General features: G+C 42.2%; 1 protein-coding gene across 1 annotated transcript; it reads right to left on the bottom strand.

The window, feature by feature from the left end:
• Positions 1-2,156: 2,156 nt before the first annotated feature.
• LOC115480837 (lymphocyte antigen 6E-like) lies at positions 2,157-12,914 on the bottom strand. Its single transcript, XM_030219774.1, has 3 exons — positions 12,815-12,914; positions 6,170-6,286; positions 2,157-2,737 (listed from the first exon to the last, which is right to left on the bottom strand). Exons 1-3 carry the CDS (start codon positions 12,864-12,866, stop codon positions 2,544-2,546), a joined length of 363 nt encoding a protein of 120 aa, XP_030075634.1. The 5' UTR covers positions 12,867-12,914; the 3' UTR covers positions 2,157-2,543.
• Positions 12,915-25,990: the final 13,076 nt, after the last annotated feature.

Here is a 25,990-nt window from a genome sequence, read left to right as displayed (position 1 = left end):
GTGTTGGGGGGCCGATTTCATAAGGTTATTTGGGCATATATCTAATTTGCAGTGAGATTTGGCAAATCTTTTAAGCGTGTGGGAGATGAAATCTTCTGATAATATCTCGAATTCAGTCCAAGTCCTATCTGCTGGGTATATTCCAGGGTCTGGGTCTAGACAGTCTAGGAGTACAGCATATTCGATGGGGCTGACAGGTATTTTGAGTCGCAGTTGTACTATTTTCTCTTTGAAGTACTTCGCGAGGTTTTCAGCTCCTGGTGTGTCTTTGCTGTTGTTTGTGACTGGTGTGGTGTCTAGTTATTTGCTCATGAGTTGGAAGAGTTTGTGTGTGTCCTTGTAATTTGGTCCAATTTCAGTTTTGTACTATAGTCTTTTGGTTTGTCTTATGGTGTATTTATATTTTCTTCAGAGTTGTTTCCAAGCATTAAGTGTGGGATCGTCTTTCTTTTTATTCCATGCACGTTCTAATTTCCTAACTTGTGTTTTGAGTTTTTTCAATTCTTCATTGAACCACGGTATTGAGTTCTTTCTGTGTGAGGTTCTAGTTTGGGTTGGGGCGATGATGTCTAATATTGTTCTGCATCTATCGTCCCAGTCTAGGAGGAATTTGGTTGTGTCTGCCTTTGTTGTCCATCCGTTAAAGTAGATCTGTTGCCAGAATACTACCGGGTCTATTTTTCCTCTCATGGTGTAGGTTTTTCGTTCTTGTTTTTTGATTGTTTTTTTTGTTCGCCATTGGAGGGAGATGTATGCTTTGTAGTGGACTGACCATGGTGTGAGTATTCATTTTGTATCTGCTAGTATAAGGTTTAAATCTGGATCGAATTTATATGCGATAATGTCTAGTGTATGTCCTTTGGTGTGTGTTGTTGTGCATTTGGTACATGGAGATCCCATAATTGTAGGAATTCTTTGCATTCTTGGGTGCTTGTTGAGGTAAGGTCTTCCAGGTGCAGGTTAATGTTGCCTATTATGATAAGGTTTGAAGTAGAGATACATGTGTTCGAGATGAAGTCCATGAGGTGTGTTTGAGTGTCTTGCCAGTTGCCTGGTGGCCTGTAGAGTAGGATTGCGTTGAGGTTATCCTGCAGGTTTGGGTGATTGATTCTTACCGATGCAATTTCAAGTTGAGGTAAGATGGATTCAGCTGTGGTTGTGATAGTGAACTCGGATTTGTATATTATGGCTATACCACCTCCTCTTTTCCCGTTCCTTGTCCAGTGGGTAATTTTGTATCCTGGTGGGCATAAATCTAGAATTATGGGATCCTTAAGGTCATGGATCCAGCTTTCAGTAATGAATAGGAGGTCAAGATTGTCTGTGGTGATCCAGTCTGTTATAATCTCTGTTTTGTTTACTACTGATCTGGCGTTTGCGTATCCCAGTTGGATTGGATGGTACGGTTTGATCCCAGCTGTGGATGTGTTAATTTTTATTAGTTGCCTGTTTTCCAGTTCTTCAATAACTAAACATTTACAGTAATAGAAAAAAAATTCACACTGCGGCTACAATTTAATAGATGCTGACAGAAGGCAAACTGCAAAATACAGCTGTGTTTTAACTAAATGAGAAATTTGGCTTCCTTTTGCTTATTGTTAATATGAGATAGTGTAGAATAGATCAAGGATCAAGGAACAGTTTATATTTGTCTTTTTATATATGGGATATAATACATTCAAACTAGATTCAGGCAGCCAAAGTTACACAGGAAGAGACATTCAGAGAGTATGTTTGTTGCAGTGAAGACCATTAAAGAGACCCTTCATGAATGAATATGTCCAGACTTTATTTAGCAAAGGTTACCTGAGTACAAAATGTATATAGAATTTTCTCCCATAATACAACTAATCATTTCTATAGCGCTAGTAGACATACACAGTGCTGTACACATTATATGCAGGTACTTTCTCTGTCCCTAGAGGGCTCACAATCTAAGTTTATGTACCTGGGGCAATGGAGGGTTAAGTGACTTGCCTAAGGTCACAAAGAGCTGCAGAGGGAACTGAACCCAGGGTGCCAGGATCAAAGCCCACTGCATTAACCATTAGGCTACTCCTCCACTCCATAGGAATGGAAGAAGATGCCAGCAGTGCTGGGTCTATATGGAGCCCCAGGAAGAGGGCAGCAGTGCCAGACCATGGCATCTTTATGTATGAGGAAATCATGGAATTCAGCTTGGTTGGGTGGAAGAAGATCAAGAACAGAGAGAAATGAGGGGTGGAGGGAGAAAAGACTGGAAAATGGGGTTGATCCTGGTAGAGAGAGACCAGCTATATGATATAACATGAACCCATTAAATGGAATTCTACACAAAAAAGTAACAGTTGTGTATCTTTCAATAATAACTATTTTGACCAGCACTTAAATGAATTTTTACTCAAAGAGATTGATTATATTATATTTTGATGAAAAAAGTAAACAAATTGTTGCAGAAGTTTGAATTTCTATTAGAGAAATACACTCAGGGGTAATTGGTTTATGTCTCAGGCACAGAATGAGAGGAAGCCTGGGGTAAATCAGTGACTCTGCTTCCTCCCATGTTAGAGTCCAGCTCGCAGTAGGGAGCCAACGAAACCCACTGAGATGAACAGAGTCAGGTAGCTAATCCTCAAACTTGCTCCACTGTAGTTACACAGGTCAGTCTGGCAGCAGGAAACAGAAGCTTTTAGCCCAATGTGTTCGAATTGATTTGGTTTACATCCTGGTACACATTGTTTCGTGATAACAGTTTGTCCTACACAGAAAAGAAAGAAAATAATTACTTGAAAAGTACGTTTCTCTGTAAAACCATTCTTGGAAATAATCCCCAGTGAGTTTGGGTTCTGGTTTCAGCCTGTGAGTCAGGATCCACTAATAGATCTTGGAAGACGTTGGTTAATTTATATGCAGGGTTGACACAACATGTTCCATGTCATTTCATGTCATTTTTAGCTCAAAATAGAAAAAAAATGGGAGTTGAGGGAACTTCCTATGTCCTATGTCATGAAGTGTGCACACTTCATGACATTGACCCCTGAAAATTTTTTTTGAACAATCAAAACAAAAAATCCCATAAACAGTACAGGGACTCTAAACAAAATAAAAATGTTTGACCTTCACACACCTATCATATAGCTCAATGATCTATGCTAGCTCAGATCCCATCCAGGCCACAAAGTTCAATCCTCTCCTTCTTTTAATCCCAACGTCCCACGTTGGGAGCCAGTTTTATGTTACACTTCTCTCCATTAGATCTACTCCATCAAGCCCCACTTTGGGCGTCAGTTTTGTGTAACCCAGGTCTCGTAGCCCCAGCTATCTCAGGTCCCACCCAGGCCACAAAGCTCAATCTTCTCCTTCTTTTAATCCCAATGCTCCATGCAGGGAGTCAGTTTTATGTACCACCAAAATGCATCACCACGTCCACGTCTTTGTTAAGTCTACATTTACATTATATATATTTCATTGATTATAAAAAGTCTTCTTACTCAACTCACTAGAGACTCATGTACTAGAAAAAGTTCACTATTGGTGTATTGATTTAGAGGGATATATAAAATAGATATTAAAAAATTACAACATCATTGGAGTACAGTTTATGAGACTTGTGATGTATAGAGAGGTCATGTGATCCATTTTCGGCTTGGTTCATTGAGGTTGAAGCTCTGCTGCAGGTGTACCCTATACTGAATTCTCCTATATTCCTTAATTTTTCCTTCAAAAAATTAATGTAGAACTCTACATTAATAATTGTGGAATTGGTTCCTTTTTTTTGTTTATGTTTCTTTATTGGGCAGCGACATCTCTTATAATCAGTCTGTATATATTTTTCACACTCCAGCATCCCCCAATTCTCCCAAGGGTCCTGGCAGGGGTACAAGCAACCTTGGTACCTCACTTCAAAGACTTTTATTAAACTCAAACTCTACCCCTGCTGTCACTCTCCACAGGGAAACACTTTCTTTTTGCAACTTATTCCAATACCATTCCCCTTGAGCTGGGCTTCCTCCCACCCAGGGGCATCCCAACTCTCCAACCCACTGGTAGGGACTTCCCTCCCCCCAGGGCCTCCAGAAGAGTCTAACACTTTAACTGTAGTAATACCCTTATCATGGGGTACTGCATCAAATTCAGTAGGGAGAGGCTAAGGCTAGGCCAGCCCTGGTTTTACTGTCAGTTCCTGCAAGGAATTATAGCTCCAGCTTCTTAAGACACAGGCATTACAAAGTTCCACAGGACAGGTGGAAAAGGTGGGCTGACTCAGCCTTTTATATGGACTCTTTTATATGAGTACTGAATAAGAAATGTTTATCAGCGTCTCCTTATAGAAACCTGCCAAATTACACAATTCCAGGAAGGGGTACATTACAGGAAAACATAGGTGGTAAGATAGGTGAGTTCCCACCCTGGGGCTCAGGGGGACCTCAGCTTTCTACTCAAAAGGTAAGAAGTAAAGCAGAGGGAAAGGACAGGAGTGGGGCCTCATCCCATAAGTAGGAGAAAGGCAAGGGGTACCTGGCCTCCTGGTTTTGCATTTACTTGAATTCAAGCATAGTTGCTATGTCTTTGACCTTATTTTCAGTTTTTAAATATCATCTTTAATTTTATTTACCCCCTCCATCATGTCTGCCTTGTTGGCAGTTTCCATATCATCTGCAAAGAGGCACATTTTCACTTTTAACCCTTCTCTAATCTATGTGGATTTAAAGACTTGAGCTGAATAGATCGTTCCTTTTTTGTAACAGTTATATTTTGAACTCCTTAATGTATTACCTATCCTGTTCAAAGTATGTTTTTCTTTGATGTAAGTTTTGTGTCACTTACTGATCTCTGTGGCATTCCTGTCTCCTAGGGATAGTACTGTGAGATTACCACTAGTGGTCATGGGCACCATTTTGAACCCGGGACACTGAGAATCAGGTAAGAGTTAGGGTATGAGGATTGAGGGGTGGAGCTGAAGGCTTGGTCTGGAGCCATTGGGGGTAGGGTTACCATATGGCTCCAGAAAAAAAGAGGACAGATTGAGCCAGTCTGGGTTTTACTTCCATTGCTTTCAATGGAAGCAAAACCTGGATTGGATCAATGTGTTCTCCTTTTTCTGGAGCCATATGGTAACCCTAATTGGGGGGGGGGAGTCTTTATGCTGGGGAGGATTGAATGTCTGGGGTGGTTCTTGTTACTGGTATGAACTGGATGCCTTGTGGTAAGGCTAGGGGTTGGGCGGGGTTCAAGGTCTGTGTGGAGATCCTGATCAGTGATTTTAACAAAGAGGCTCCCCCACACGTGGGCTACAGTTTCACATTTTGTTTTGGCCTATTTGCAGCTTTCTAAAGTCAATGCTCCCATGGGACATGGAGAGACAGACCTTCAGTCCTCTCTTTCCCTACAAGAGGCTCTGAGTTTGGCAGAACCTTCATGAAATGAAGGCTGAATTGGGCAGGTCTTAACCAGAATATCTCTATTCCCATCTCCACATTCTTTCTAAAGCTCTGCCTTTTTTTCTTAACTATCTTTATTGATTCAAACGTAAGGCATAACATACAGAACTGAACACTTACAGGTGTGTGGAGGAGTGGCCTAGTGGTTAGAGTGGTGGACTTTGGTCCTGGAGAACTGGGTTCGATTCCCACTGCAGGCACAGGCAGCTCCTTGTGACTCTGGGTAAGTCATTGCCGAAGTCCTCTTCTCAGGCGCGGCCACGTTGCTGATCTGCAAGGGCAGGCTTCTGTTTCTGTGAGTCTGATGTGCTGCATGTACAATGTGCAGGACGTCACTCACAGAAACAGAAGCCTGCCCTTGTAGATCAGCAACGCAGCCGCATCAGAGAAGTCAGTACCTGTATATAATATGTAAGCCGCATCGAACCTGCTATGAGTGGGAAAGCGCGGGGTACAAATGTAACAAAAGAAAGGGCAGTGAAACTATCAAAATAACACAAGTTACATAAAAAGAATGTGACCCAACTCCTGAAATGAACTTTCAAATAGTGCCTTGTGAACCGGAACATGGTACAGCTAACCGGTTGATATATCTGTTAATCTTATGTATCATGAAGTTCTCTTAATTCCTGGCTCTGTGCTTTAACTAGCAGACCCCCCCCCCCCCCCCCCCTTCTGCTCCCTGGGTGCTGTTAGGAGTATCACAGAGTAATTACAAGGTACAGTGGAGTGTGTGCAATGAAACTTACCAGCTCCTGAAGCAACATTGGTCATACAGTGTGTGCTCTCTGGTGAGCAAGTTGTTTCTTGCAGACAGTCACTGTTCTTTTGTGCTCCAATACATGTATAGCATTTCAGACAGTCAGCTGTAAGGAAACCCGTAAGTTTAATAAGATGAATCTATATTTCTTTCAACTGCCAGGCTGTGATATTCTTTTTCAAGCAGAATCATCATTGGATGTTTGGAGAATACATTGCATTTTTCTTTCTGGTAGTGTCTCTAGATGGATCTGTTCAGGGCTTTACATGATGGGAATGAACCTCACTCTTAAGACAGTGAATATCATGTATGATCTTACTCTTTTTATTTACTGTTTTCCTGATAGTTGGGACATGATTTCATGAATCGGGGTTTAATCAATGATTGATCTACATGTACCTTGGTGTGGGCCAGAGCTGAGAGGCAAAATAAACAGAAAATCATCTCTTTGAGAGACTGTGGTGCAGGGGCGTAGCCAGACTTTGGCCGGAGGGGGGTCCAGAGCCTGAGGTGAGGGGGCACATTTTAGCCCCCCCCCCCCCCCGGCACCACCAACCCCCCTCGGCCTCCATTTTTGACCCCCCTCGTCGCCACCACTACCTTCGACCCCCTCTTCCCGCCGCTGCCAACCTTCCCCCACTGCCGCCGTCTGGTACATTTGCTGGCGGGGGTCCCCAACCCCTGCCAGCCGAAGTCCTCTTCTCAGGCGCGGCCACGTTGCTGACATGCAAGGGCAGGCTTCTGTTTCTGTGAGTCTGATGTGCTGCATGTACAATGTGCAGGACGTCACTCACAGAAACAGAAGCCTGCCCTTGCAGATCAGCAACGCAGCCGCATCAGAGAAGAGGACTTTGGCTGGCGGGGGTTGGGGACCCCTGCCAGCAAAGGTACCCGACAGCGGCGGAGGAGGGTTGGCAGTGGGAGGGGGTGTCGAAGGGGTTAGCGGCCGGGGGCAGGGCCAAATCTACAGGGGCCCATGCCCTGTGGCCCCACGTAGCTACGCTCCTGCTGTGGTGGAAATTACAGGCAGAAGCTGATAAGAATATTTGTTCTCATCTTAAAGGATATAAAGCAGCCATTGTGGATGAAAACTCATTCTTTCAACCTAGGGGCTAGATTTAATAACATATGAACATGTTACTGTGCATTAATACAATTTCATGCACGTTATTTTAACCCAAGGAGCAGTAGCCCAGGTTGCAGGCAACAAGAGGGTGCACGGAGCAAGCATGCAGCTGTCAGCTCTGTCGGTCCCCTGCCCCCTCTAACATTACATCCTGTTCCGGGGCAGGGGACCGGCAAAGCCAACAGCCTGATCCACATACCCCCTTGCTGGGAAGGAAGGTCAAGTGATGCGCTTCGGGGTAAGGATATGCTTTGAGGGGTTTGATGCACTTCAAGGGGGCGCAATGGCAAACCACCCCGGGTGGCGAACAGGCTAGGAACGCCACTGCCAAGGAGGCAGTTCTATAACTGGGTGTCTCCATTTAGGTAGGAGTGTAATCCAGTATCAGCAAGCCTAACATTTAGGCCCCACGATTATACCAGCCATAGATGTGGCATGTGTGGGAGCTTAAATGTGGCAGGTATACATGTAACTTACAGTATTCTCTTGCCCATGTCCCGCCCCTGTATACACCCCTTGTAAATGATGTTTAGAGCCCCTACTGGCACTTACACATGTATATCAAACATATAAACGGCGAGTGACCGTACTCACTCGCAAATGCGCAGTAGAGACCTTCTCTGCCCCGCCCCCACGTCAATACATGATGACGGGGGGCGGAACACAGAGGGTCTGTACTGCGCATTGCTGAGGGAGGGACACCGCCGTCTAACGCTCCCCCACCCAAGTCGCCGCCGCCACCCACCTTCTACCCGGTCGGGCCCTCGCTCCACTATTGAAACAGCGAGGGTCCGGGAACGCAGCACTGAGCTCTGCTGAGCTGCCGACATCGCCCTTCCTTCTTCTTCTCTGCCTCTGTCCCGCCCTCGACGACGTTACGTCACACGAGGGCGGGACAGGCAGAGAAGAAGAACGAAGGCCGACGTAGGCAGCTCAGCAGAGCTCAGTGCTGCGTTCCCGGACCCTCGCTGTTTCAATAGCGGAGCGAGGGCCCGGCCGGGTGGAAGGTGGGTGGTGACGGCTCGGTGGGGGGCGCGAACTCGGAGGGGGAGGGGCAGCGGCGAACTCGGCGGTGGGGGCGGGCCTTTCAACCCCCCCTTCCTATAATAGCCCTTTTTACGGGCTCAAAGTCTAGTACATACAGTAAGTGCTAGTATTCTAGATGTTTACATGCACAAGGGGCACAAAAATTAGAATTCAGAACTGCCCTTTAACTGCTTACGAAGCAGGTAACACAGAACATTTAGGGTTAAATGTAGTAAATGGTGCTGAAAAATCAGCAGTTAATGCTGTTCTATAATGAGTACTCAAAGATATGTGGTCATTATAGAATAACATTGAGAACCGATTTTGGCGCCCACTTTGAGTACACACCCCCTGGTATTCTATAACATTGCATGCAAATTTTAGGAACGCCCCTGACCTGTCTGTGCACCTCCCATGACCTTGCCTCTTTTTGAGTTGCACGCTATGCTGCACATTGTTTTAGAATAGTGCACAGCAAATCCAAATTAGTGTCTGATTATAGAATTCTGCCTCATGGGTAACACAATACTTTTTTTTTGTTTTTGTTTTAGTGAAATGTATATAGTACATAACAATAACCAAAAAAAGACAACTTCTGGAAGTACAAATAGAGTAAGTTGTACCAAGGTATTATACAGGTTTAGTTATAATTATATTTTCAAAACATACATTTTATTATCATTTATGTAGTTTCATAGGTATTGGATGCAAGATAGGAAGCAATCAGAGACCATATAATATTTGTTTTAATTATTGATCCTGTGAAAGTGGCAGAAGCCAGCTCAAGCTTGTGATACATTAAAACAAATTGCCACCAAATGTTCATTTAACATTGAAGATGTTTTCCAATTGGTTAGAATCATGCGTTGTGCTATTGTAATTAATATAGCATATAATCTGTAATTGTTAGGAGAAAATGTAAAATCTGGAGAACAGGATTTCAAAATTATTAATGAGGAAGTTAATGGAATGTCAGATTCAAATATTTTGCATATGATGCTCCATATTGCTTTCCAGAATATTTGTATTTGAGGACAGTGAAATAACATGTGCATTAATGTTCCATAATCTCCTTTACAATGCCAGCATACATTTGTGGATGTTAGGTGTGCAGAGTGTAATTTTCTCAGGGTCCACACAGATCTGTGATAAAAGAAAAACATTGATTGTAAAATGCTAGCAGATGGTAATGGTTTGATAAGAGAAAACCAAAGTCTATCCTTAATATGTTCAGGAACTGAGGTGTGTATATCATTCTCCCAAGTTTGTATAAGAGTGTTATGTTTTTTATAAATGGAAGATAAAAATAATTTATATAACGCGGATGCTACGTGTCCTGTGTGAAGCAGATTCTCACAGAATTGGAAGGTTGTGGGAACTGAACTGGAAAGAGATTTCTTTTTTTTATTAAATGATTTTAAACAATGTGATAATTGCAACCATCTGTAGTGTTGTGAAGAAGGAATATGATATTTAGTTTGTAGATCTGAAAATGACTTAATTGATTGTTCTTTGCTATTGTATATATCTTTGAGACACCAGATGTTACAATCAGACCATATTTTCCACTAAAAAGGTTTGTTATCTATAAGAAAGTCTGGATTGTACCACAGTGAGGAGTGTAAGGATTTATTTAGTGGATGGTCAAGAATACTGTCTAGATATAAAAGGCATATTTTTGGTGTTAGTGATAATTATATTAACACAATACTGCAAAAAAACAATAAACAAAAGAAACAGAAATGCAATTACTCCTTTTTACTGTTCAAAAATAGAAGAGATGCATATTTTCCAAAGTCAATACATGGCAATCCCTAAAAATGTACTGGTTGATATTCACAGGAACTTATCGGATCAGCAGGTGCCACTAACTAGTAAGCTGTGATGGATATTTAGCGGCACTAACTGGATTGTGCCACTGAATATTCCCTCTGATTGCCTGGTGGAAGGAGGATAACCAGTGGGACACTGTCAAACCAGTGTACAAATTATATCATAGCGATAGAGTGGATCGAATTGGTGGAGGAGTAGCATTGTATGTTAAGGAAGGCCTTGAATCAAATAGACCTATCTTGCCACATACTTTGTAACTAAAACTAGTTCAACATATAGTATTTATTCCACATACCTTATTCAGCTGTACATATAATTTGCCCTTAATCTAGCCACCCACTTATTTTTCCCAATACCTTTGTCTTCCCCGTTTTTTCTGTCTATCCAGCTCATTTTCGAAAGGAGAAGGGCGCCCATCTTCAGGAGATGGGCGTCCTTCTCCCGAGGGCACCCAAATCGATATAATCGAAAGCCGATTTTGGGCGCTTTCAATTGCACTCCGTCACGGAGACGAACAAAGCTCACGGGGACGTGTCGGTACAGTAGCGAAGGTGGGACAGGGGCAGGCATGGGAGTGGTTAACAGATAGGCGATTTAAGGCCATAATGAAAAAAAGAAGGGCGCCTGTAGCGAGAATTTATGTCGTTTTTTCTGGACCCTTTTTTTTTAGGTCCAAGTCCCAAAAAAGTGCCCCTACTGCCCAGATGACCACCGGAGGGAATCAGGGATGACCTCCCCTGACTCCCCCAGTGGTCACTAACCCCCTCCCACCAAAAAAAAAAAAGAACTTTAAAAACTTTTTTTTCCGGACTTTAAGCCAGCCTCAAATGTCATACCCAGCTCCATGACAGCAGTATGCAGGTCTCTGGAGCAGTTTTTAGTGGGTGCAGTGCACTTCAGGCAGGTGGACCCAGGCCCATACCCCCCCCCCCCCCCGGTTACACTTGTGGTGGTAAATGTGAGCCCTCCAAACCCCCACAAAACCCACTGCACCCACATGTAGGTGCCCCCCTTCACCCATAAGTGCTATGGTAATGGTGTAGAGTTGTGGGGAGTGGGTTTTGGGGGGGATTTGGGAGGCTCAGCACCCAAGGGAAAGGAGCTATGCACCTTGGAGGTATTTTAATGTTTTTTTTTATTTTTAAAAGTGCCCCCTAGGGTGCCCGGTTGGTGTCCTGGCATGTGAGGGGGACCAGTGCACTACGAATCCTGGCCCCTCCCTTGACCAAATGCCTTGGAGTTGTTTGTTTTTGAGCTGGGCGGCTTCGGTTTCCATTATCGCTGAAAACCGATACCGCCCAGCTCAAATCCGATGCATTTGCCCGGCACAAACCATATTATCGAAACAAAAGATGGACGCCCATCTTTTTCGATAATACGGTTCGCCCTGCCCCTTCGCCGGAACGTCCTCGGAGATGGGCTCCGTTAGAGATGGACGCCCACGTTCGATAATGCCCCTGTCCCAATTGCATTTGTCCCCTCTGCTGCTTATTAAGGTGTATTGTTTGTATAGTGCTGACATCGTGAGCATCATATCTATATGATAAGAATGTTCTATTCTGTTGGCTATTATGGTGTATCATTCTTCTTCTGTTCATAACGTATTTTATTTTTGTTATATGAATGTTCTACAGTGCTGTTTTAAAACCTGTTTTATACTCTTTTGGGATCTTGCCAGGTACTTGTGACCTGGATTGGCCAGCAACAGGACACAGGGCTTGATGGCCCGTCGGTCTGACCCAGTTGGCAATGTTTATATTCTTATGCTTATGTATTGTGTATATTACTGAGGGTCCAAGAAAGCAAAGGGGCAGATGGTCTGCAAACTCCAAGATGGAAAATCAACAAAGCAGATTGTGATGAAAAATTGTAATTTATTAATAGATATTAAAAATTATGTACAGTACAGCCCGACACAGGCCGTGTTTCGCCCAGCAGGGCTGCTTCAGGGGCTACACAATGATCCTCTACTGTCAAAATATGGTAGATTTGATGAAACCAAATGTACTGAAGACCGCAGTTGTGAATCTTCTAGAATATATATTGCAAAAAACAGCTCAACTGAATAAACCAGAAAAATCTGCTGACATAAGATATGTCGGACACTTTCTTGATTCTGCGGTCTTTAGTACATTTGGTTTCATCAAATCTACCATATTTTGACAGTAGAGGATCATTGTGTAGCCCCTGAAGCAGCCCTGCTGGGCGAAACACGGCCTGTGTCGGGCTGTACTGTATATAATTTTTAATATTTATGTATTTATTTGCTGCATTTGTATCCCACATTATCCCACACCTTTGCAGGCTCAATGAGGCTTACAATTTTTCATCACGATCTGCTTTGTGTATATTACTGACACTGCATTGTGTTATTGCTATTTCTAGGATTTCATTTGCCTATCTTCAAGTTCATTTCACCGTGCTAACAGTATTCTGCTGACATTCATTCACTTTACTATTGTTATGCTGCTAATACAATGTAAGTCATCTATTCCAAGCTTTGTCGTCATAAAGGCAATTAAACATCCAAATAAATACATAAAAATGATGTTATTAAACTATAAAAGAAAACTCTTTGAAGGAAAATAAGTTGTAATAGATGTAAATGCAGTGGGAGTGCAGGAGATTTCAGTTCTTTGTCTCACTCACCAGTGTGCAGACACAAAGCTGAGCCCAGCAGAAAGAGCAGAAATAGCCTCATTTTCACCGGATGCCTTCAAATAACAGGGTGTAGAGTCCACTAGGAAAGTCCTTTATACTCTCTTGGTAAATGCTCTTGGGTTAATTATGCAAATGCAGACTAACTCACAAGGAAGTGATACTGTGGAGAAATACATAAATAAAGGAAGGTCACCTGCTGTTGGGAGTGCCATGGGCAGACAAGTGCAGCTGTATGTGGCTTCTTCCCTAGGGTGGGTCACAAGTATCTGGCAGAAACCCAAATAGTAGCAACTTTCTATGCTATTGTGGAGGAATACACATGTGGTGACTACACCTTCCCCTACCAGATAGGGGAGTGGCGATGGGGCCATCTTTGGCCCTATCTGTCACTAATCTAGTAACATACATAGTAGATGACGGCAGAAAAAGACCTGCAGGGTCCATCCAGTCTGCCCAACAAGATGAACTCATATGTGCTACTTTTTGTGTATACCCTACTTTGATTTGTACCTGTCCGACTTTGAAGGAAAATGTATCTATCCTTCCATATGGTTCAATCATATTAAATTGTGGAAAAGATTCCAGGATCCAAAACACAGAAAGGCAATTGATCCGCAAGCTCCAAGATGGAAAAGATAAAAGCAGATCAGTAATAGGTATATATGGACTTTTATTCATGCAAATAGCAATCTCCTTGCATCGCCCGACACTGGCCATGTTTCGCCCACAAAGGGCTGCCTCAGGGGCTACAAAATAGTAAATTATATTAAAACAATGAAATAATAAAAACAGACAAAAAACAAAAATCAATAAACAATCAACACAAGCTCGATATAGAATAAATAATAAATGATAATACAAATAATAATAAATATACAAATAACCATAACATGACATGTTAAATTCATTTGTCTGATTATCTATATACATATATATGCATGCTTTTTATGTGCCAGTATTTGCCATGATTATTGTTGATATTATTATTGTTATCATTAGTTTTGTTCTAGTTTAGCTTTAATGCAATATCTAATATGTACTTTGACATGTCATGTTATGGTTATTTATATAATCTCTTCATAAATGCGCTTGGGTTAATTATGCAAATGCAGGCTGACTCACAAGGAAGTGATACTGTGAATAAATAAATAAATAAATAAAGGCGGGTCACCTGCTGTTGGGAGTGGGGTGGACAAACAAGTGCAGCTGTATGTAGCTTCCCTAGGGTGGGTCACAAGTATCTGGCAGAAACCCAAATAGTAGCAACTTTCCATGCTATTGATCGCAGGGCAAGCGGTGGGCAATGAGTTCCAAAGCTTAACTATTTGTTGAGTGAAAAAAATATTTCCTCATTTATTTATATTTAAGTCTTGTTTATTAAAGAACCACAGTAACAGAACACAGAAACTAGGCATCCAGCAAACAACCGGGGATGACCAACCTCGGCCATCACCAGGACAGGTTTTCAGGATTTTCACCATGAATATACATCAGATCTATTTGCATACAATGAAGGCAGTGCATGCAAATAACCTCATGCATATTCATTTAGGAAATCCTGAAATCCCGACTACATTGAGGCCCTCGAGAATTGAGATTGGACACCTGTGCTAAATATTAGTGCAATATGTACCCTTAACCAAGGTTAATGTAACCACTGTTTGTGCTGAATGATGTCACGTCTTGGTCTCTTTCTGAGAGTCACCCAGTGGCATTCCTAGGGTGGCTGACACCCAGGGCGGATCACGATGTGTCCCCCCTGGGTGCAGCGCGACCCCCCCACCCCTGGCGAAACGACACCCCCCCCCGGGTGCATTTTTACCTGCTGGGAGGGTGCCGCGTGCCTGTCGGATTCGCTCGTTCCCTGCTCCCTCTGCCCCAGAACAGGAAGTAACCTGTTCCGGAGCAGAGGGAGCAGGGAATGAGCATTGCTGACAGACGCGCGGCACCCCCCCCAGCGGCATGTACCCGGGGTGGACTGCACCCACCGCCCCCCCCCCTTAGTACGCCACTGGAGTCACCTATAACATTTGCCACTTCTACTTTTGACTTCTGTGTTGATTTGAAGAAACTTAAATCCTGTATCACTACATAATGTCTGAAATCTTTCCTTCAGAGTTATGCACCACATAATGTCAATCTGGGTATAACTACAGATTCCATCAAAAAATAATCTGAACAGTACAGACTTTGTGATATTTTCAGGCTGAAGCATCAAGTTATTGTGTACGCACAAACAAGAGGCAAAAGCAGAGAGCAGCAGACACATAACATAGTAACACAGTAGATGACGGCAGAAAAAAGACCTGCACGGTCCATCCAGTCTGCCCAACAAGACAACTCATGTGTGCTACTTTTTGTGTATACCCTACTTTGATTTGTACCTGTGCTCTTCAGGGCACAGACCGTATAAGTCTGCCCAGCACTATCCCCGCCTCCCAACCTCCAGCCCCGCCTCCCACTACCGGCTCTGCTATCCAATCTCGGAGCAGCAGACACATGACCTCCAGGGTGCATGCATTCCTTCTTCAGGTCATACTCAAATAGGAGTGACAGTAGACAATGTAAAATCATTGTCACTATGAGCCAAACTGATGGTACAGCTGCCTGAAACATTCATGAACATATTCTTAACACTGAAAACAGAGCTGGTTAGCAAGATATATAACACCCCCAGAGAAACAAAAAAGGAGCTTGGCAGCCATAAGATCTTGCTTCTCACCCCCAAAGAAACAGCAAGGGGTGGGGAGGGGGGGACTCAGCGACTCCATCACATCATCTCTCAATTGGAGGTGATATGTTGGGACTGCCAAGCCCCTCTTGATTTTCTGAGGCTGAAATGCTCTCACCTCCAGAGCAAAAGGCAAGAGGGGCTCGATGGCCCCAACATATAATCTCTCAACCCCTCCCCCCAAAACTTGCCCAGAGACAGAGCCAAATCACTGGCACTGCAGTCAGTGCTCAGCATCTGACAGCAGTTAGTTGGCAGACCATGACACAAGGCTGCAGCAGCGGGGCTCCACTCCCACAGAGCACTCCGAAGGCCATACAGCACAAAAGACATGGCTGCCGCACTGCTGCAGGGCAAAGGGATATCTTTTCCTGACACATGGCTGCCGCGCTGCTATAGCTCATGCATGGGGAATGGCATGGCTGCTTATGATTCAGCAGTACTTGTGGAGGAATACACATGTGGTGACTACACCTTCCCCTACCAGCATAGGGGAGTGGCGATGGGGCCATCTTTGGCCCTGCCTGTCACTAATCTAGTAGTGGCAGATTTTGAAGAAAAATGTATCTATCCTTCCATATGGTTCAATCATATTAAATTGTGGAAAAGATTCCAGGATCCAAAAAGCAGAAAGGCAAATCGATCCGCAAGCTCCAAGATGGAAAAGATAAAAGCAGATCAGTAATAGGTATATATGGACTTTTATTCATGCAAATAGCAATCTCCTTGCATCGCCCGTCACTGGCCCTGTTTCGCCTACAATGGGCTGCCTCAGGGGCTACAAAATAGTAAATTATATTAAAACAATGAAATAATAAAAACAGACATAAAACAAAAATCAATCAACAATCAACACAAGCTCGATATAGAATAAATAATAAATGATAATACAAATAATAATAAATATACAAATAACCATAACATGACATGTTAAATTCATTTGTCTGATTATCTATATACATATATATGTATGCTTTTTATGTGTCAGTATTTGCCATGATTATTGTTGATATTATTATTGTTATCATTAGTTTTTGTTCTAGTTGAGCTTTAATGCAATCTCTAATATGTACTTTAACATGTCATGTTATGGTTATTTGTATATTTATTATTGTTTTTATTATAATTTATTATTTATTCTATATCGAGCTTGTGTTGATTGTTTATTGATTTTTGTATTATGTCTTTTTTATTATTTCATTGTTTTAATATAATTCACTATTTTGTAGCCCCTCAGGCAGCCCTTTGTGGGTGAAACATGGCCAGCGTTGGGCGATACAAGGAGATTGCTATTTGCATGAATAAAAGTCCATATATACCTATTACTGATCTGCTTTTATATTTTCCATCTTAAAGATTCCAGGATGATATATTTTTCATTAGGGAGGGTTGATCTGAATTAATGCAACAATTTTGCACATGGATTAATTTGATGACTACTACCTTTCAATTTACCATTGTATATGACAGTTCTACTATTGAATATTTGGATGTTTGTCTTTATCGAGTGGGGTCAACCATACGGAACACATTATATAGAAAGGATGTGGCTAAAAACACATTATTACATTTTGGTTGTTTTCATCCCCATACTTTATGTATGAACTTACCAGTTAGTCAAGTTCTCAGGTTTCCTAGGATATGTTCTCCTAATGCTGAATTTGAGACTTATGCTAAAGCTTTATGGAGCAGATTGAAGGTTAGAGGTTTTCTACCTCAGTTATAAAGGAGATGAATTATAGGGCTAAATATGTACAGCGAGAAGCTCTTTTACATTATAGGGGGATCCATATTCAAGCTAGATTGGTGGCATTTTTTCCTATACCACTCACATTTCCTTAGTGGTGTCATTACTATATAAGTTTTAGGATGTATTGAAAATTCATCAATGTTTTCAGGATACCCCCCCTTATTGCTTACCAGCAGGGGCAAACCATTGGTGAATTTTTGTCATATAGGAGGATGGACTATCTGACACAGGAGGATACAATACAGGGCCATGTGGTGTGTGGGGACTGCCAGTGGTGTGAGACTGCTATTGTAGGGCCCATTTGGGAAGTACCTAGACATGATTGTAATTCTAGCATTGTTATTTATGCTATTCAATGTCCCTGCAAATTAATTTATATACAAAGCAGTGGCGTAGCTGCGGGTGTGCCTGGGTGGGCATAGGCCCACCCATTCTTGCCTCAGACCCACCCTGTCTGGCCTCCAAAATAGTTCAGCAGCAGCTGCCTCACTCCTCTCTCTTTCTCTCCTCCACCCCCGGACCTGGCATTTGCCTCCCACCTGCAGCTCCACACCATTTGCCTTCTCTATTCTACCTCAGCACCTTCCTTAGTAGCAGCAGCGATGTATGTCCACTGCCTCCGTCAGATTTAGATGCTTCCCTTTGCCCTGCCCTCACTGACATCACTTCCTGTTTCCTACCTGGTAGGATGCAGCAGAGGGAAGCCTGCAGGGCTGGCCAGGCAGTGGATGTACATTGCTGCTGTCAATTGCAGATGAAATTTAATGTAAATAAATGCAAAGTGATGCACATTGGGAAGAATAATCTGAATCATACAGTAGTTATCTGATGATAGGGTCCACCTTAGGAGTCAGCACTCAAGAAAAAGACCTAGGTGTCATTGTAGACAATACTCTGAAATCTTCTGCCAAGTATGAGGTGGCGGCCAAAAAAGCAAACAGGATACTAGGAATTATTAGGAGAGGGATGCCAAATAAGACCAAAAAATATTATAATGCCTCTGTATTGCTCTATGGTGCAACCTCACCTTGAGTATTGCGTTCAATTCTGGTCACCATATCTCAAAAAAGATATAGCAGCATTAGAAAAAGGTTCAAAGAAGAACAAGCAACATGATAAAGGGGATGGAACTGCTCCTATATGAGGAAAGATTAAAGAGGTTAGGGCTCTTCAGCTTGAAAAAGATACGGCTGAGGGAGGATATGATTGAGGTCTACAAAATCCTGAGTGGTGTGGAGCAGGTGGAGGTGAATCGATTTTTCACTTTTTAAAAAGTACAAAGACCAGGGGACACTCAATGAAATTGCAAGGAAGTACTTTTAAAACAAATAGGAGGAAATATTTTTTCACTCAAACAATGGTTAAGCTCTGGAACTCATTTGTGGAGGATGTGGTACCGGTGGTTAGTGTATTTGGGTTTAAAAAAGAGTTGGACAAGTTCCTGGAGGAAAGGTTCATAGTCTGTTATTGAGATGTGCATGGGGGAAGCCACTGCTTGCCCTGGGATTGATAGTGTGGAATGGTGCTACAAACTGTGTTTCTGTCAGGTACTTGTGACCTGAATTGGCCACTGCTGGATGCAGGATACTTGGCTAGATGGACCATTGGTCTGACCCAGTATGGCATTTCTTATGTTCTTATGCTTGATTCTGTACATTTTGCACTTGGACTTTTTTTTTTCATAAATAGTAAAAGAAAATGTACAAAGCATAAGACCTTGTTAGAAACAGTAATAATAATGGGCTTATTTCCTACTTGGAGTTTGGACATTTAGCGTAAAAATATCCAAATCTGACTTACAAGGCTTATTGAAAATGCCCCTCCACATGTAAAACCAAGCTATAACCAATGCATAATACTATTAGTGTACTTATAGATTCAAAATGTGCAAAATTAGATGCAGGGTGTGCAGAGACTGAAAAAAATAAAATAAATACCTAGCATGCAAAAACTGAACAGTAAAAATGAAAGGACATCCTTTTGCATAAAAAAGAAGTGAAAATGAAGAAAGAACAAAATCGATCAGTGCTCAATTGTTGGGAAAAAAATAATTCTTAATAAAAAGGAACAAGCCATGTGGAGGAGCCATTTTTGAAAGCGACTTGGGCTCTTCAGCTTGGAGAAAAGGCGGCTGAGGGGAGATATGATAGAGGTCTATAAAATAATGAGTGGAGTTGAACGGGTAGATGTGAAGCGTCTGTTCATGCTTTCAAAAAATACTAGGACTAGGGGGCATGCGATGAAGCTACAATGTAGTAAATTTAAAACAAATCAGAGAAATTTTTCTTCACTCAACGTGTAATTAAACTCTGGAATTTGTTGCCAGAGAATGTGGTAAAGGCGGTTAGCTTAGCGGAGTTTAAAAAAGGTTTGGACGGCTTCCTAAAGGAAAAGTCCATAGACGATTACTAAATGAACTTGTGGAAAATCCACTATTTCTGGGATAAGCAGTATAAAATGTTTTGTACATTTTTGAGATCTTGCCAGGTATTTGTGACCTGGATTGGCCACTGTTGGAAACAGGATGCTGGGCTCGATGGACCTTTGTTCTTTCCCAGTATGGCAATACTTATGTACTTATGTACTTATGACATCCACGTTTCAATTTGGACATCCTCGCAAAACGACCCGATCCATGGGTGGGGAAACCTGTATTTTCAAAACAAGATGGATGTCCAGCTTTTCTTTCGATAATACGGTCAGGGACGTCCAAATCATGAAATTTGGTCATCCTTAGAGATGGTCATCCCTAGATATGGATGTTTCTGATTTTTAAGCGATTTTCGAAACCAAGGACGTCCATCTCAGAAACGACCAAATGCAAGCCATTTGGTCGTGGGAGGAGCCAGCATTTCTAGTGCACTGGTTCCCCTGACATGCCAGGACACCAACTAGGCACCCTAGGGGGCACTGCAGTGAACTTCCTAAATTGCTCCCAGGTACATAGCTCCCTTACATTGTGTGCTGAGCCCCCCAAAACCCACTACCCACAACTGTACACCACTACCATAGCCCTTTACCGGTGAAGGGGGGCACCTAGATGTGGGTACAGTGGTTTTCTGGTGGGTTTTGGAGGGCTCGCTGTTTCCTCCACGAACGTAACGGGTAGGGGGGTATGGGCCTGGGTCTGCCTGCCTGCCTGAAGTGCGCGGCACCCACTAAAACTGCTCCAGGGACCTGCATACTGCTGTCATGGACCCGAGCATGACATCTGAGTCTGGCTTAGAGGCTGGCAATCAATATTTTTAAAGATGTTTTTTGAGCCCCTCTGAAGGGACACCACTTTGTAGTGGTGGAGGGACTTCCATGTTTCAGTGACTCAGAGGGCTATGCTGAAGGGTTACCCATATCAGACAGGCCTCTGAGGAGAAACCAGACAAAGAGTGTCCCAAACTAGGGAGAGTGGAAAGATGGAGACCTGAAGCTCGTACGCTCAATGGCCCAGCTGTCCTCTGAAGTTCTGTCTTTGTTTACTTGAAATTTCCTCTTTGCATCTGCAGTTACCTTAACTGAGAGGAAGGGGACAATGGGGGGTCAGCCGCCGATGGCCAGCGTTTTGTCCCCTGTGCAGCAAGTGTGGACCGCTGCGCGACGAGCTGCCCACAGATGACTGGGTTGATGAGTCCTTTGATTAGCGCCGGCGAAGGAGCGTCGATGCTCTTGGACCTGGAAACAACTTCATCACTCTCAAATCATTTAACCACATGTCCAAAGGAGTGGAGGAGTGAGTTAGGAGTGTATGCTGAAACGGAAGTCGTTTACAGCTGAACCCGTGTCGGCGGTGCCACTCCTAAACCCGTAAGAGCTATCAGCTTGGATTTTTTGGCTCCCGTGGAGGTTACATTGACTATCATCTGGAAGGCGCGCCAGGACCTAACGATGGTAGTAAATAATTTTGCTTCAGATATAATCTTATTAGTGAGCCACATGAATAGTCTAATCGAATCCTTTGAGAATGAAAAATTGATACAGCAAATGAAGTTCTACAGGAGTAGGAAACGGTTAAGATTTTGAAAACGTTAATAGACCAGAAAAATTTGAACAAAATGAATATTATTACAGATGATTAATATCGAGATTGTTGTTTTCCCAGAGTTCCAGGTATGACTCCTAAAAGTTTTTTTTCCTCTGAAATGATTCCTCTTTGTATATTAATTCAAAAAGAGTGAAGTCTGTGAAACTGGGATTACTTTAATCAGTGGGAATTGGATCAAAGATTCAAGTGTTTGTATTGTTAAACAATTTCTGGTTTTAAAAGGGGAAAAAATGAAATCAGGTGTATTATTTCCACTAATATTGGACAATAAGTATGTTTCCAACGAAATGAATTGACTATACACCGTTTTGGGTTTGAAGAAGCCAACCAGATGATCAATGTGGAATAATGATTCAGATACATAATAACTGGAGATAATCAGGTTAATACCACATTTTCTTGGTTTACTGTTGTTTAATTGATCTCCTTGTCTTGTTTCACTCTCCCTACTTATTTTGTGGTCTAAGAAATAGAAAGATTGTATATAATCCATTTATCTAGTTGAGATTGTTTTCTTCTAATATTGTATTAATGTACAGTTATCTCTGTATTACTGTTTGCAAGTGACCCTTGTAAAATGAAAAATTATAAATAAATGATTTTTTTTAAAAAGATGTTTTTTGAGGGTGGGAGGGAGTTAATGACCACTGGGGGAGTAAGGGGTGGTCATTCCCGATTGTCTCCGGTGGTCATCTGGTCATTTCGGGCACCTTTTTGTTCCTTGGTTGTAAGAAAAACACGACCAGGTAAAGTTGTCCAAGTGTTCGTCAAGGATATCCTTGTCCCTTTTGATTATGGGTCAAGGACGTCCAAGTGTTAGGCATGCCCAAGTCCCACCTTCGCTACGCCTCCAACACGCCCCCTTGAACTTTGGCTGTCCCTACAACAGAAAGCAGTTGGGGACATCCAAAATCAGCTTTCGATTGTACCAACTTGGACAACCTTGGGAGAAGGACATCCATCTTCCGATTTATGTCGAAAGATCGGTGTCCTTCTCTTTCGAAAATGAGCCCAATAGTGAAATAAAAGTAACAAATGTGTAGGTGTAATGTGCCTTATAAGGAGGAATAAAATGAAAGTGTGGACCAAAACAAATAGATAAGGGAATGCATTCATTACCAATCAGAGGAATCAGAATGGATATTCAAAATAACCAGAAAAAAAGGAGGGAGTAACTCAACTTTATTAAGCAAAAATGTAAAAATTTAAAGCACCTGGAAAGACAAAAGAACAGAATAACAGATAAATGACTGCTTCTGAGTGTGTACACTGAAATGAAAGCACACATTGAGACAGACACTGAAACTTGCACAGAGACAGAGTGAAACCTAAAAGAAGAGAGAAAATATATTCAAAAGTACATACTGTAAATACTTACATGGTTAAAAGTCTGCAGATAAGAAAAAAAAACTGCAAACCCTGGTAAACTAAAAGGGTGAAGAAATTTAAGACACCTACCTATTAATTGAATAAATACAAGTAAATAATTTTGGGTGAAAAACACAGTTACTTATCTGAGACATTTGCATTAGAGATTTGCATGGGGACAGAAATCTAACTCGTCCCCACAAGATTTTAACCCAGCCTCACCTATCTTGACAAGAATTTAATGGTACTAAAAAAAATTCCATTCTGCTCTCTTCGTCTCTCTCTCTGTGTTCGAGCCACAGCATTGTAGGAAAGGCATGGAAGCTGGAACTTGGAACACTCTTGCACACACATGTAAAACTCATCTCTAATTCGCTGGCACTGTGTGCTGAGAGGTTGTCACATGCACGTGCCAGTAGGTCAGGTGACCTCTGATGCTCATGCCCATTTCAGAGCTGAGGCCTGCGTATCAACCCGGGAGTAGCAAGGATTAATGGAAGATGTTTAGCATCTGCTCTGTTAAAGTGAGGAGGAGGAGGTGCTCAAAGAAATTGGTACTTTGTAGGTGAGAGGCTAGCGCAGGTGCAGCTTACACTTCCACAGGAACCCTGCAGGAACTGCTTCCATCCCCGCGGGAACCCTCAGCCCCAGAGGGAATTCCCGTGGGATTTTCACAGATTCCTCAGGATTTCTGTGAATATCGTTCCCGTGCAGGCCTCAATTTGCATTCTACAGTTGAATCCATAGTAATGGTATTCTATACAGGTGAAGTTTATAAGGAAGAGTTGAAGTTCTAATGGAAGGAAAATAGAATTGTACTTTTAATTGCAGCACCTTATTGTATCTGTAATTTAAAATTTATATGAAATCATCAATTGCATATGTTATCAACATCTTATTTAACTTGTGGAAACTGAGAACAATCTTTAATATTCTGACTTTAATATTTAAAATAAAATGTACATATATTTGTACATCCCCTAGTTGGTGGAACTTAATTGGGGAACCTATACATCATTTACCATGACATATTTAACAATTATTTATTTTATTTATTTATTTATTTATTTATTCATTGCATTTATACCCCACATTTTCCAATCTGGTGGTAGGTTCATTGTGGCTTAGAATTAGCTTAGTAGAAAACAGTTTACATGTTAGAAGCAATGTAGTGTGAACAATATTGTACAGTCAATATAGTCTAGTTAGATCATTCGAGTTCGAGGGTAAGGAATGGTGTCCTGTATGCTGTTGTGCTAGGTGATGTCATGGGAGAGCAATGATTTGAATAGGTGTGCTTTCAGGTGTTTTCTGAATTGTAGATAGTTGGTTATGAGTTATATTTTTTGGTATGGAGTGTCCAAGAGTCTGCTGTTGCGGAGAACTCTAAGTTCCCACGAGGAAACACAAAAGGATAAAAGTAAGGGGTTGGAGATGGACCACGGATGTCAGACAGACTTCATCTTGATTTAAGATGTTTATTGGTAAAGGACTCAACATAATGTTGTGTTTCGGCCGTTAGGCCCGCATCAGGAATCTGTGTAAAATGAAGGACAAATGAACATCTAGTATCCTGTGTCACCAGGGAGAGTGCTCCCGGTATAATCAAGAAACAAATGTCCACCAGCAACTTCAATTTTAAGGTTTTTATTCCATGCAGATTTCTAGTAGACCTGATACATGGTTCCAACAGCAGCATTCACCTTTAATCTTAAGCACATGTAAGCCACCTGAAAATGTGTGGCAAATAGTCCCCTTTAAGCAGTAGGCTACTAGCACCTACAAGGATTCAATACAGGCTCACAGTCAGCTTCAGTCTGGGCTCTTTATCCAGTGCACAATAAACAGTAGTTCAATTCCCAAAACAAACAGTTCATTCAGTTCATCATCCCAGTTAAATCACAAAGCAGCCTTTACCTTCAGGAGGTTTCAATACTGTAGGGACTTCTCATACCCAAGGGATTTTCCCTGCCTCAGCTTCATTGGTAAATACAACACCTCAGGGACCTCCCTTGCCCAAGGACTTTCAGCCTGCAACTGTTTTTCTCCTTCTGAACTGAACTCCTGAGAATCCTTCCCATCTGCCTAATCAATCCCTGGCTTCTGCTCTCACAACCAATCGTTCTCCTTCCATTAGCTTCCCCCACACCCATAGCAGCTGAGTTAAACATTAGACTAATGATGAGGTCCTGCACACAGGGTTTCCTATCTTTCTTTACCCCTATTGGCAGCCACTCTACACATCCTACCAGCTTACACCCATGTCTTCCCCGATTGCAGCTAGGAGTCCAGTCCGGGTTCTTCATCTCACCCTCTGGCTCCTTGCCTGCAATGCGTTCTGGGACTTGTATTTCAAACTGAAACTGCCTTAATCCAACTATCCTGGATGTAACTATCACACTTGATATGATGAAATTGCAGAATGGTCTTGAAAAAGACCTTTTGGTGGTAAGCACGCGTGTCAGTGGAGATAGAAGTAAGCGAAATGCTGGCATCCATGGTCCATCTCCCAACCTTACTTTTATCCTTTGGTATGGAGTTCCAGATTTTGATGCAGATTTAGGAGAAGCTCGTTGTGTATGTGCTTTTGTATTTCAGTCCTTGATATTTGGAGAAGTGGAGGGTTAGGTATTGTAACCCCAAGGGGTTAAGGTTTACCTGGGCAGGGTGAAGAAGCTGAGCAGGAGGCTCGTGCCCAGAGTAAAAGGGAATATTTACAGGCTCTAGGGATAAAAAGGTACCAATGTATGTATTTGTTTTAAAAGCTGTTTTATATTAATTTTAAAGTGCTGTGTGTATGTTTTGATAGAGTGTCTGAGGCTCGTGCTTAGAGCTTGAGCTCGAGACAGTGATGTCAGTAAGTTCTGAAAGTTACAGTTGTCAGTTGGGAGGTACGTTTGTAGCTGAACAGACCTATGCTGTTGGTCTGGGAGCAGCTGTGTGAACAGAAAAAGATACATAAGTTTCAAATTGAAATTGTAAGAATTTGTGATGGGCTGTCTGTGTATGGTTAAAGTGTGACTGAAGCCTTCCGCGAATTTAAAGGCTGACAATTGGGTGTCTGATAGCTGCTAGATGAGAAGATGGTTTTGAAATCATTCTAGTTGGATAAAACAGACAGCAACTTTAATATTTTAATAGCCTGTCAAACTAGTTTGCTAGCCTGTCACACTTAGTGCATGTAATAATTCTGCTGACTGAGACAAGTAGTCCTATTAAACCTGGCAGGTTTGTGAGGAAGAGTAAAGTAAGAAGTTGGCAGAAGTTCTAAATAAATGA

This window comes from Microcaecilia unicolor, chromosome 1, assembly GCF_901765095.1.
Source record: "Microcaecilia unicolor chromosome 1, aMicUni1.1, whole genome shotgun sequence".
In the NCBI taxonomy this organism is placed as follows: Eukaryota; Metazoa; Chordata; class Amphibia; order Gymnophiona; family Siphonopidae; genus Microcaecilia; species Microcaecilia unicolor.
Note: the sequence above shows the minus strand (reverse complement) of the source record. Positions and strands in the feature narration are given on the sequence as shown.

Bases quoted from the DNA above. Each gene is read 5' to 3' on its own strand.
- LOC115480837 (XM_030219774.1), bottom strand. From the start codon at position 12,866: ATGAGGCTATTTCTGCTCTTTCTGCTGGGCTCAGCTTTGTGTCTGCAC. The intron at 6,287-12,814 runs GTGAGTGAGACA...GTTTCCTTACAG, and splicing joins AGCTTTGTGTCTGCACACTG to CTGACTGTCTGAAATGCTAT. The intron at 2,738-6,169 runs GTAAGTTTCATT...TTTTCTGTGTAG, and splicing joins CAATGTTGCTTCAGGAGCTG to GACAAACTGTTATCACGAAA.